The sequence below is a fragment of the Ahaetulla prasina genome, chromosome 2 (assembly GCF_028640845.1).
Source record: "Ahaetulla prasina isolate Xishuangbanna chromosome 2, ASM2864084v1, whole genome shotgun sequence".
Lineage (NCBI taxonomy): Eukaryota > Metazoa > Chordata > Lepidosauria > Squamata > Colubridae > Ahaetulla > Ahaetulla prasina.
This window is the reverse complement of record NC_080540.1, coordinates 27,211,298-27,223,173: the sequence shown is the minus strand read 5'-3', so window position 1 is coordinate 27,223,173 and position 11,876 is coordinate 27,211,298. Positions and strand designations below refer to the sequence as shown.

General features: G+C 42.2%; 1 protein-coding gene across 3 annotated transcripts; it reads left to right on the top strand.

The window, feature by feature from the left end:
- Positions 1 to 4,786: 4,786 nt before the first annotated feature.
- Positions 4,787 to 11,508, top strand: LOC131193445 (vomeronasal type-2 receptor 26-like). 3 transcript variants are annotated; one of them, XM_058173607.1, is made up of 4 exons: positions 4,787 to 5,233; positions 8,591 to 8,717; positions 10,216 to 10,345; positions 10,476 to 11,508. In XM_058173607.1, exons 3-4 carry the CDS (start codon positions 10,336 to 10,338, stop codon positions 11,369 to 11,371), a joined length of 906 nt encoding a protein of 301 aa, XP_058029590.1. In that variant the 5' UTR covers positions 4,787 to 5,233; positions 8,591 to 8,717; positions 10,216 to 10,335; the 3' UTR covers positions 11,372 to 11,508. The 3 variants fall into 3 exon arrangements, with proteins under 3 accessions (XP_058029590.1, XP_058029589.1, XP_058029588.1); XM_058173606.1 differs by lacking the exon at positions 10,216 to 10,345 and having other exon boundaries at positions 4,787 to 5,095; XM_058173605.1 differs by lacking the exon at positions 10,216 to 10,345.
- The last annotated feature ends 368 nt before the right edge of the window (positions 11,509 to 11,876 follow it).

Genomic DNA, 11,876 nt, shown 5'->3' with positions numbered 1-11,876 from the left:
TCGAAAATAGCTGGGGCTGACAGTCACTGAGACACTTGGCCTCTTCAAGATCTGGGACAAGATATATCATGAGGTAAAAAACAAAGTACCTTTTCAAACCTATGAATCCATGGCTGAAAGTTCTATTCCATTCAATTATTCAAATCATAGTGATTGATTTGTTGTCTTCACGTTAAGACCCTAGAGACTTTTCTGCAAACTTCCAAAAAAGCCTGACACAAACTTGTCGGTAAATATTTGATGTCAATATCAGTCCCGCAAAGCAATGTGAGGACTGTGTCAGGAAATGCTGGGTACACATAGAAAGGGAATCTGAAGGTCGTTTTAGATAAAAGCAGAATCTGTGTTGATGGCCCTTGGCTGATTCTGACTAAATCTGAAACTTCTGTCCAGAAATAGATTTTGCTTTCTTTCACTTCTTTTTCCCCTCCTCTCTTAAAGAGCCGGTACCACAGAGAAGGCTAAGTCAAGGAAAACAATCATGTTGCTGCTGATTCTCTTCATGCTAATTCTGTGGACAAGGGGATCTGGTGTGATGCACAAAGCCAAATGCCTCCTGACTCTGCAGCAGAGTGAAGTGGACCCACAGCATCATTACAAGCCAGGAGATTATATCATTAGCGGCATAGTCTCTGCAATGGATGCTCGGTTTCAGTTATTAAGCTTTGCTGGAAGCCCTTCAACAAAATTCTCAGAGTAAGTCAATTGTCCTGCACTATGCATTATGGTCACTCCAATTAATGTCTACAGGCCCTTCAAGGTGTTCGCTCATTGATCTCCTCTTTTTGCTAGCCGTCTTTCTGATTCTATCTTGGGGTCCCTGTTGCCCAGTGCAGATCACGAAACTCATTTCAAACTTTAACCTATAAAACCCCAAGCATGATATTTTCCCCCATCCACTTTCAATGATATCCTATGAGCAGCGTTAAAATGCTTCTCTCCTTGATTATTTTTCACCCATTGCTTCTTGTTCTACCCTTAGTTTGAATAGTTTGACTCCCTCTTCTTTGTAGCAATCCCTGAGATATTGGAACACTGCTATCATGTCTCCCCTAGTCCTTCTTTTCATTAAACTAGGCATACCGAGTTCCTGCAACTTGTATTTTTATATTTTTTAGTTCTTCATATTTTTTAGCCTCCAGTCCCCTAATCATCTTTGTTGCTCTTCTCTGCACTCCTTCTAGAGTCTCAGCATCCTTTTTACATCGTGGCAACCAAAACTAAATGCAATATTCCAAGTGTGGCCTTACCAAGGCATTATAAAGTGGTATTAACACTTCACGTGATCTTGATTCTATCCCTCTGTTTATGCAGCCCAGAACTCTGTTGGCTTTTTGGCAGCTGCTGCACACTGCTGGCTCATATCTAAATGGTTGTCCACTAGGGCTCCAAGATCCCGCTCATAGTTACTACTATTGAGCAAGCTATCACATATGCCTTGCTCAATAGTAGTAACTGTGAGAGGGATCTTGGAGTCCTAGTGGACAACCATTTAGATAGATATCTCTCTGAGTATATCAGTCATGTTTACTATGACAGAGGAAGTAGCTCATCAAATGCAGAAAAATATGCTAAAAGATCAGCACGTGAAACTGAAATTGTGCTAGTTTAACCAATTAGAAGAATGGTTTTTTTTATATTATTATTATTATTATTATTATTATTATTATTATTATTTTATTTACACAAAATGACAGTATACACAGCAAATGAGATAACTATGCTGGATTTCGCATCACAGATCACTAGTCAAACACTTCCCAAGCGTTTAGAACTGCGTGATGTATCGGCGAATTATGCGAGCAGATCCCATTAAGATGGCCTTCTGCAGCTGACCAATGGTGATCTTGTCAGCACCAATCGCTTTTAAGTGCTTGCCTAGGTCTTTAGGCACAGCTCCCAGTGTGCTGAGTACCACTGGAACCACCTGCACTGGTTTATGCTAGAGTCTCTCCAACTTGATTCTCAAATCTTGATATCTGGTGACTTTTTCAAGTTGTTTCTCATCAATTCTGCTGTCACCAGGTATAGCAATGTCGACTATCCACACTTTTTTCTTTTCCACAATCGTGATATCCAGGGTATTGTGTTCCAAAACTTTATCAGTCTGTATTCGGAAATCCCACAGTAGTTTTGCATGCTCATTTTCAATCACTTTTTCAGGCTTATGATCCCACCAGTTCTTTGCTACAGGCAGATGGTGACACAAGTTCCAGTGGACCATCTGAGCGACTGTGTTGTGACATTGTTTATAGTCGGTCTGAGCTATTGTCTTACAACAGCTCAGTATGTGATCAATGGTTTCATCTGCTTCTTTGCAGAGTCTGCATTTGGGATCATCAGTAGATTTTTCTATTCTGGCTTTGATTACATTTGTTCTAATGGCTTGTTCTTGGGCCGCAAGAATTAGGCCTTCTGTTTCTTTCTTCAATGTTCCATTATTATTATTATTATTATTATTATTATTATTATTATTATTATTATTATTATTATTATTATTATTATTATTATTATTATTATTATTATTATTATTAATAATAATAATAATTTGTTAATAGTTTGGAATATTGCAAACCGTTTGAAAGAAAAATTGTGATTTGAGTTTATTAAAAGTATTATCCTGGAATGGAAGCTAAATGTTATTTACATTGATGTGTTCGTACCTGCAGAAAATCACCAAAGCTTTATTGGAAATTTATGCCCTTCCTTTTTGCTATTGAGGACATCAACCGGGATGACCACCTCTTACCCAACATCACCCTGGGTTATAATATCTATGAGAACTTCTTCAAGGTAGAGATGACTACAGATTGTTTGCTGGACCTGCTTTCAGGCGGGGAGGCCAATGTGCCCAACTACAGGTGTGGAAGGGAGAGAAACACAGTGGCTGTTCTGGAAGACGCTGAGACTGGCATTTCCATCCAGATGTCAACCTTGTTGGGCACTTACAAAATCCCCCAGGTGTGTCTTTCTTGGGTAGACCATTTTGAGTCATGAAACTTTGAATCAGAGTTCTTCTGCAAATGAAAAAAACATGGCTTTTTAAATGGAAATGATAGGAGTTGGATGTTGCTTGTTACATATAAAATACCTTCTTCCATTTCTTTCAGATCAGTTATAATTTGGCTTCCATGACTCTGATGGATAAAACTCATTTTCCTTTCTTCTACCCAATGCTCCCTACTGAAGGAATTGAATACCCAGGGATCACCCAGCTTCTTCTCTACTTCAAGTGGACCTTGGTTGGTCTCATCGCTCCAGAAACCGACCAGGGGGAGAGGTTCATGAGGACAATGTCTTCTTTGATGTTAAGGAACGGCATTTGTGCAGTTCTATATCAAAGCTTTACACTGAATTTTGCAGATATGACTTTCAATTCAGATGAATATTACAAATGGGTAAAAGTCAATGTCTTTGTTTATGGCTCAGAGACTAGTTCGTTCTTGATAGGAATGAGAATTATAGATGCGATCCTTACCCATCTTTCGAAACATGTTGTAGGTAAAGTCTGGATCAACACAGCTCAGTGGGTTTTTAGTCTTGATTTTATGTTTAACGTGTATTCCTTGAAACACATTGGTGCTTTTTTTTCCTTTCTGATAAAGGAAAGGAAATGGGCAAGCCGTGGTGCTTTTGGTATCTTTATTGACTTCCTAGTTGATTTTTTGGAGAAAACTTTTAGATGTTCATCCCCCAAGGACGCCTTTTCAGTAAAAGTCTGGAGACGGTGCAGACAGAGAGAAGAACTTGTGTCTCTGAGGAAGGAGGAGATAGATCAGATCCTGACCCTGGACAGCTACCTCATCTACAACACCATCTGGGCTGTTGGGAGGGCCTTAAATTCAGCTTACATATCCACATCCAAGAGATCAGTGAGGAACAGAAGTATGAAGATGGATGCTCCAAGGCTGAAGACTTGGCAGGTATTTCCTTTCCATTAATCACATTTCCTTCAAATATGGGAATTAGTTTTATAAGGTTTTTTTTTTAATTTCCATTTATATTCCGCCCTTCTCCGAAGACTCAGGGCGGCTTACACTATGTCAAGCAATAGTCTTCATCCATTTGTATATTATATACAAAGTCAACTTATTGCCCCCAACAATCTGGGTCCTCATTTTACCTACCTTATAAAGGATGGAAGGCTGAGTCAACCTTGGGCTTGGTGGGGCTTGAACCTGCAGTAATTGCAAGCAGCTGCTGTTAATAACAGACTGTCTTACCAGCTTGATTGTTTATTCTGAAAAAAAATTAAATTATTCTGAAAGTCAAATTCAATCTAATTCCAACCTTTCATTTACTTCATTTTTCTCTTCTATTTCACTATGATCCTTTTGTGTTGGCAATATTTTCTTGTTTTTGAGGCCGGGAGCATTGGAATAATCCATAAATCCATAATTTTTCCTTCTTAATATGATACCTGTACTCTTAACATACCTCCTTGTATTCAACTCCCTTATATTTTATATCTTATGATTGCCTGCTTTGTAACCTCAATATAAATGAGGAACTGAAAGTGCCAGCTGTACAGGAACATTGCTGAAACTTACAAGAGATGGAACATAACCGGAAGCCATATGGGTGGTGTATGATATTTGCTCAACCGTTACCATATTTGGATATTAGGTGCTTTTTGCTATATGAAATGTATTGTTAAGACATGAAACTGTACTTTCTGTAATTTTCCATAGTTACTTCTGCTTTTTGAATTAAGGTCTTTAAAACCACCTGCCCGGGCGTATCCTGGGCAGTCCAGACTTTGGTGTTTGAACACACTGGGCTCTGATGCATCAAAAAAGTCTGTTTCTCTCACCTTCCTGGCCTCGAGTCTTTCTCTTGGCAAAGTGTGGCAGTAACTGGACAACTGGATTTTGCTGCTACATTTTAACTTTTCAAAGCAAATACATTGGTGATTTGATTGTTCAGTCATCTTTTTTTTCCTCAAACTGGTGGTATAAACAAGAAGTCCACTTGAATTTACGTATTAGAATATTAGATACAACGAGGTAATTCTCTCCAATGTCAGCAAGAAATGATACGCAGCCAGAAGAGAGATGTTGTGGACCAAAATCGCCACGGAATAACAAATAGGAAAGTAAGAATAATGAAGCTTTCTACTTTCTTTATACAATCAATGATAAACATTATAGGAAAATCTAACAACAACCCTCAAGTTAAAATAAAATCTGAATGGCTGAAACTTCCTTGCTCCCGTTGCGAACTGATAGTAGAGGTAAGTAGAACCTATTGCTGCTTTACAGTCATTGTTCTGAACGTGGTGGTGCAGTGGTTAGAATGCAAGCTAACTCACTGCTCACTCCAGGAGTTCAATTCTGAATGGCTCAAGGTTGACTCAGCCTTCCGTCCTTCTGCAGATGGTAAAATGAGCACCCAGATTATTTTTGGCAATATGCTGACTGTGTAAAAAAAAAAACCACTTAGGGAGGGCTGTAAAGCACTGTGAAGTGGTATATAAGTCTGAGTACTATTGCTATATATTTAAACATGAAGTTAGTGGCTTTTATTATTCATCTGCTTATTATTGTTACTGTTGATCCAAGAACAAATCTGACAATAAAACCTGTTTTTTTTTGAGCAGACAGACAGAAATGTTTGAATCCCTACCAGCAGAGGTTAAGGAGGTCTTTTTCAAAGATCCTCTGATGTTCCTTCTAAACTCTAAAATAATATCTATCTTGTTTTCTTTCCAGCTGCACCCTTTCCTTCAAAGCTCTCAGTTTAACAATAATTCCATAGAAAGGGTATATTTGGATGAGAAGGGAGATATTACAGCTGACCTGGACATTGTGAACTGGGTCATTTTCCCAAATGAATCTGTCAAGAGAGTGAAATCTGGGATTCTAAAAAAACGGGGGTCTCAGGATTTTAAATTATCCATTGACCAGAAGAGAATCGCACAGGTGGAAATGCTGAGCAAGGTGCTATTGATATTTATTTTATTTCGCCAGAGGCGGCAAACACGGTATTGCAATTTGGGGGTTGGTAGGGAATAGCTTTCATTGCCTTTGAGTTTTCACATCATCCTATCAGATTCTCAAGAGTGAGAACTTCATCATTGGCTATTCAGGCCATGAACAATAATCTTCAATTTTCATGCGAACTGTTCACTATGTCTATGGGGAGAGAGGCGGACTGAGGGAGTTATTCAAGTAATGTGGTTTAACTAGCCAAAGCAAAACCTCCAGGCAATATATAACCCTGGGCAATTAACCACTGTATCCAAGTTTAAAATGAAAGTCTAAATCTGTAGCATGTGTGAAACATGGAAACATGGAAAGAAAAACAGAGGAGGAGTGTGTGCAGTTCAATCTTTTCCATCTTCCTCACATTTCCTATTGGCTTCTACCAGTGGTGGGTTGCTAGCGTTCGCACAGGTCCTGGAGAACCGGTAGTAAAAAAAGGTAGTAGTTCGCAGAACCGGTAGTAAAAGATGGCTGGCCATGCCCCTGAACTGGTCGCCGGTCGCTCGCCCCGGCCGCCATGTTTGTTGCTGCCAGATTCTTCATGAATGCACATCCCATTGCCTTGCAAGTCTATTGGGATGCACATGTGCAAGGAACATGGCTGCCACCGCCAGCCCTGCTGCCACCTCCTCTGGCGCTACCGCCACCACCGCTGCCTCTGCCGCTGCTGCCCCCACCCCCGCTGCCGCCTCTGGCACTACCGCTGCTGCCGCCCCCGCAGCCCCTGCTGTGGCCCCCGCTGCCTCCTCTGCCGCTACCGCCACGTTCGCCGCATCCCCGGGAGCCAGGATGCCATGCTGCTGCCCCCACGGCTTGCCGCAGCCAAAGCCATGTGCCGCAGCCTGAAGCTCCTGTTTTGGCCTCCGCCTGAAGCTCCTGTTCTGGGTGCTTAGTACCTAGACCAGGCATCTTCAAACTTGGCTCCTTTAAGACTTGTGGACCAATCAACTCCCAGAGTGTTTGGGTGTTGAAGTCCACAAGTCTTAAAGGAGCCAAGTTTGCAGACACCTGTCCTAGACTTTGAAGGAGAGAGAGAGGGAGAGAGGGAGAGAGAAAGAGAGAGAGAGAGAAGGAAAGAAAGAGAGAAAAAGAGAAATAAAGGGAGAGAGAAGAAAGAAAGAAAGAAAGAAAGAAAGAAAGAAAGAAAGAAAGAAAGAAAGAGAGAGAGAGAGAGAGAGAGAGAGAGAGAGAGAGAAAGATTGATTCCTGGATGGTTGATTGATGGCACAAAATAATCCAATTTGATTTGTGGCACAAAATAATGCAAAAGAGAAAGAAAGAGAGAAAGAAAAGAAAAGAGAAAGAGAGAGAAAGAAAAGAAAGAGAAAGAAAGAAGGAAAGAGGAGAGAGAGAGAGAAAGAAAGAATGAAAGAAAAGAGAAAGAAAAGGAGAGAAGAAAAGAAAGAGAGAAAGAAAGTAAAAGAGAAAGAGAGAGAGAAGAGAAAGAAAGTAAGAAAGCGAGAGAGAGAGAGAAAAGAAAGAATGAAAGAAAAGAAAGAAAGAGAGAAAGAAAGTAAAAGAGAAAGAAAGGGAGAGAGAAGAAAGAGATAAAGAAAGAAGAAAGAGAAAGGAATGGAGAGAGAGAAAGAGAAAGAGAAAGAAGAGGAAGGAAGGACCACAAACCCTGGCACTAGACGTGGCTTCAGAAGACACTTTGAAACAGGACAGCAATCTAGGGCTGGAAGGGATCTTAGAGACCATCTAGTCCAACCCACTGCTCCAGCAGGAAACCTTCTATCGTCTGGATTATTTTGGTGCCTCTAACAGAGAGGAAAATTGCCAGAAAGGAGAAGGAGTTTACTAGGACAAGGCTGCCATGCAGAGGAAGGCAGAGATAGTCCATGTCTTATGACCAGAATTGAGCCCAAAATTTTGGTTGCTAAGCAAGAGCATTGCTAAGTGAGTTTCACCACATTTTACTCAACCCATGATCTCTCCTGGCTCTAACAGTCATGCGCAAGTTAGGGAAGAACATCTGAAGGTGTGTGTAATGTTCTAAATGTACAGAAGTTATAGTTAAATGTGTGGCAGAAAGTGGACTCTAGGTGTGTTTTTCCAAATGTAGTGAGTGAGGTTGAATGTGTATAGTTTTAGAAGAGGTGTGTGTGTGTGTACATACAGTATATATGTAGTAGATGATGTATCTTTTTGTGTGCCTATACACGCTATACTACATATATGGCATATATACATAGGGTTTAATAGTATATTTTGGATGTTCAAGAGTAGTAAATAAATAGACAGGGAAATTGACTTGAGTGACATCAACCTTTGATGTGAGTGACATCAAGTTGGCCACACCCACCCAGTCACATGATTACCCAGCTACGCCCACCCAGTCACATGACCACCAAGCCACGCCCACCCAGTCACATGACCAAGCCATGCCCACTGTCATATGACCATCAAGCCACGCCCACAAAATAAGCCACGCCCACAGAACCGGTAGTAAAAAAAATTAGGACCCACCCCTGGCTTCTACTTAGTCAGAGCTAAATCTTGTACTAAACTTTCTGCCTCTTTTCTGGAAAGAAGTTATTTTTCTGTTATTTTATGCATGCCACTCGTTTTGCTATCCAAAGATTTGTCTCCTTTTCTCTCCTCAGCCCTTGCCACCCTCTACATGTGTGGAAAGCTGTCGTCCTGGGTTTAAGAAAGTACCTCAAGAAGGGGAGCCCATTTGCTGCTACGACTGTCATCGTTGTGCAGAAGGAACCATCTCCGCCATAGAAGGTGGGTGACACCAGAAAATGGGGCAGGCTTTAGGGAGGTCTATAGAAGCAGCCATTGCTCATGCAAGGTGTGTTTTTTTTAAATAGGCACGGTTGTTTTACAAATAAACTCTTTTTTCCATAATAAATGAAAAGAAATAATCTTGGAGGTAAAATGGGGAGCCAGACAGGTAATCAACGATGCCTTGGAATTAGAAGAGGGATGGCATTTCTTGCTCTTCGTCTTATTTCAACTTCTACGATTTTCTTGTTATCTCTGAAAAAATGGAGGAATTCTTTCTTCTCCTCTACCCTCCTGCCTCTATCCCTGAATCTAGTAATACTGAAGGATGAACTTGTTTAACAGTCCCAGAAACATGTCTGGCCCTGAATCCATCTTCCCTCCCTCTCTCCCTCCCCCTTTCCTCCCTTCCATACACCCTCTGTCCTTCCCTCCTTCCCTCCCTTCCATCCTCCCTCCCTCCCTCCCTCCCTCCCATCCTTCCTTCCTTCTTCCCTCCCTCCCTCCCTTCCTCTCTCCCCCTCCCTTCCATCCTCCCTCCCTCCCTCCCATCCTTCCTTCCTTCTTTCTTCCTTCTTCCCTCCTCCTCCCTCCTTCCTTCCTCTCTCCCTCCTTCCATCCTCCTCCCTCCTCCCTCCCATCCTTCCTTCCTTCTTCCTCCCTCCTTCCTCTCTCCCCTTCCTTCCATCCTCCTTCCTTCCTCCTTCCTTCCATCCTCCTCCCTCCTTCCATCCTCCTCCCTCCCTCCCATCCTTCCATCCTTCTTCCTCCTCCCTCCCATCCTTCCTCTCTCCCCCTTCCTTCCATCCTCTCTTCCTCCCTCCCTTCCTTCCATCCTCCCTCCCTTCCTTCCTCTCTTCCATCCTCCCTCCCTTCCTTCTTCCCTCCCTCCCTCCCTCTCTCCCCCTTCCTTCCATCCTCCTTCCCTTCCTCCCTTTCTTCCATCCTCCCTCCCTCCCCCTCCCTTCCTTCCATCCTCCCTTCCTCCCTCCCTTCCTTCCTTCCATATTCCCTCCCTCCCTCCCTTCTTTCCTTGATGAGAAATGAGAGAATTTGTCTTTTGTGCAAGTGGGTGAAATGGACAAGAGTTTCCTCTTCTGGCTGGACTCACAGGAAGAATGCTAAAAGTGAGGCCAGCCTTTTCCCTCATCCCTCAAAAGAGATGCCCAAGGTGACAGAAGCTGTTAGTGTTTGCTTTGCTGGAATGGGTGGGAGAATAAAGAAACAGAGGAACTGAGGCAAATATATATGTACCAGCATAGCGTTTCAGGATCCAATCTTAGTCAGTCACCGGGACAAAAGTTTAGTCTTCCAAGCTGTCAGATTGTGATGGAGCCCGTGCTGATGGACTGATTCAGATTGGATCCTGAGACAGAGGAATACCTCAGGCAGAGTAACTGCTGTCATGTTTCCTTGGTCAAATCATGGTGGGAAACTGACATTTGCAAAGGGGGGGTTTAATGAAAGTGTTTTCCTAACCTCCAGTTTATTCATACAGAAGACCAGACAAATCAGAATTGGAAGAGGTCTTTGAAGCCTTGAGTCTAACATTTTACTCATTCCTAGTCTTGAAATAGTCCAGTTTTGGAGGTCCCGACGACTATTTCTCCATGGATTAATGCTAAGAGGTTTGCAGAGTGCTTTGCTTTTCATTTCTGGAAGGTGGTTAATGACGTTTGTAATAAACATTTTCACTCCAATTATGCCGCTGGAGGGAAGAACCTGCTTTATGGTATATTGTAATATTTCTCTTTTCAGATGCTGAAAAATGCACTGAATGTCCTGCAGATCAACATCCAAACATCAACCAAGATGAATGTATACCTAAGACAGAAACTTTCCTATCCTTTCGAGAAAATTTGGGGATCAGCCTAGCTTCCCTTGCCTCTTTCCTCTCTTTAGTAACAGGTTTCGTCTTGGGAATCTTCATTAAATTCCGAGAAACTCCCATCGTCAGAGCCAACAATCGGGACCTTTCCTACATCCTCCTCATCTCCCTCCTGCTTTCCTTCTTGACGTTGTTCTTATTCATTGGCCAGCCAAGGAAAGCCACTTGTCTTCTCCAACAAACGGCCTTCAGCAACATCTTCACAGTTGCCATTTCTACAGTCTTGGCCAAAACAGTCACTGTGGTATTAGCTTTCTTTGCCACAAAACCAGGGAATAATTTGCAGAGATGGTTAGGGAAGACCTTGTCCAATTCTATCATCCTTTCATGTTCTGGCGTCCAAGTTCTCCTCTGCAGCATCTGGTTGGGCACTTTTCCCCCATTCCCTGAGTCAGACATGCACTCACAATCTGCAGTGATCATCCTTCAATGTAATCAAGGCTCTGTTGTCGTGTTCTACCTTGCCCTTGGCTACATGGGCTTCCTGGCTCTCATCTGCTTCACGGTGGCTTTTCTGGCCAGGAATCTACCTGGGGCCTTCAATGAGGCCAAGCTCATCACCTTCAGCATTCTGGTCTTCTGCACTGTCTGGATATCCTTCATTCCCACCTACCTGAGCACCAAAGGGAAGTATATGGTGGCTGTGCAGGTCTTCTCCATCTTGGCTTCCAGTACTGGCCTGCTATGCTGCATCTTCATCCCTAAGTGCTACATCATTTTTTTAAAACCAGAGCTGAATACAAAAGAATATTTAATGTCAAAATAAAATAGTAATTAACTTTCCATATCACTTTCCTCTTTATGCCAGTTAATAATTCAAAGATCTGAATTTGTCCTTTAAAATTCCTAAAAATGCATTCGTTCACATCTGCTTTGTTTTGCATCATATTAGAAACAAATTTATAAACCATAAATATATTTAACCCTTTTTCATTGTGTTGAAGTATGTAGAAAACTCCTCTCAAAGTCTGTTCCCCCAAATTTTGGTCTTTGGTTTAGGTTGATGAATTTGTAAACACAGTTTGAATATCTCAACCTCTGCTTTTCTGTCTGCCACCATCTGCTCCGATAGACAAGAATTTCCTTCTGTCAATATGTCTAGAACCATGATGGGGAACCTATGGCACGTGTCCTGGAAGTGGCATGCAGAGCCATCTTTCCAGGCACTTGAGCCATTGCTCGTCGCTCTTCTGGGTTTTGGTGCACCAGCCAGCTGGTCTTCATGCATGCTGACTCCATTGCCAGCAGCCTATGGAGCTGGCAATGGAATC

Excerpts from the sequence above, each read along its gene's own strand:
- LOC131193445 (XM_058173605.1), top strand. The coding sequence starts at position 5,033 with ATGATACGCAGCCAGAAGAGAGATGTTGTGGACCAAAATCGCCACGGA. Across the intron at positions 5,234-8,590 it reads GTTGCGAACTGATAGTAGAG|CCCTTGCCACCCTCTACATG; the intron begins GTAAGTAGAACC and ends TTCTCTCCTCAG. Across the intron at positions 8,718-10,475 it reads AACCATCTCCGCCATAGAAG|ATGCTGAAAAATGCACTGAA; the intron begins GTGGGTGACACC and ends TTCTCTTTTCAG.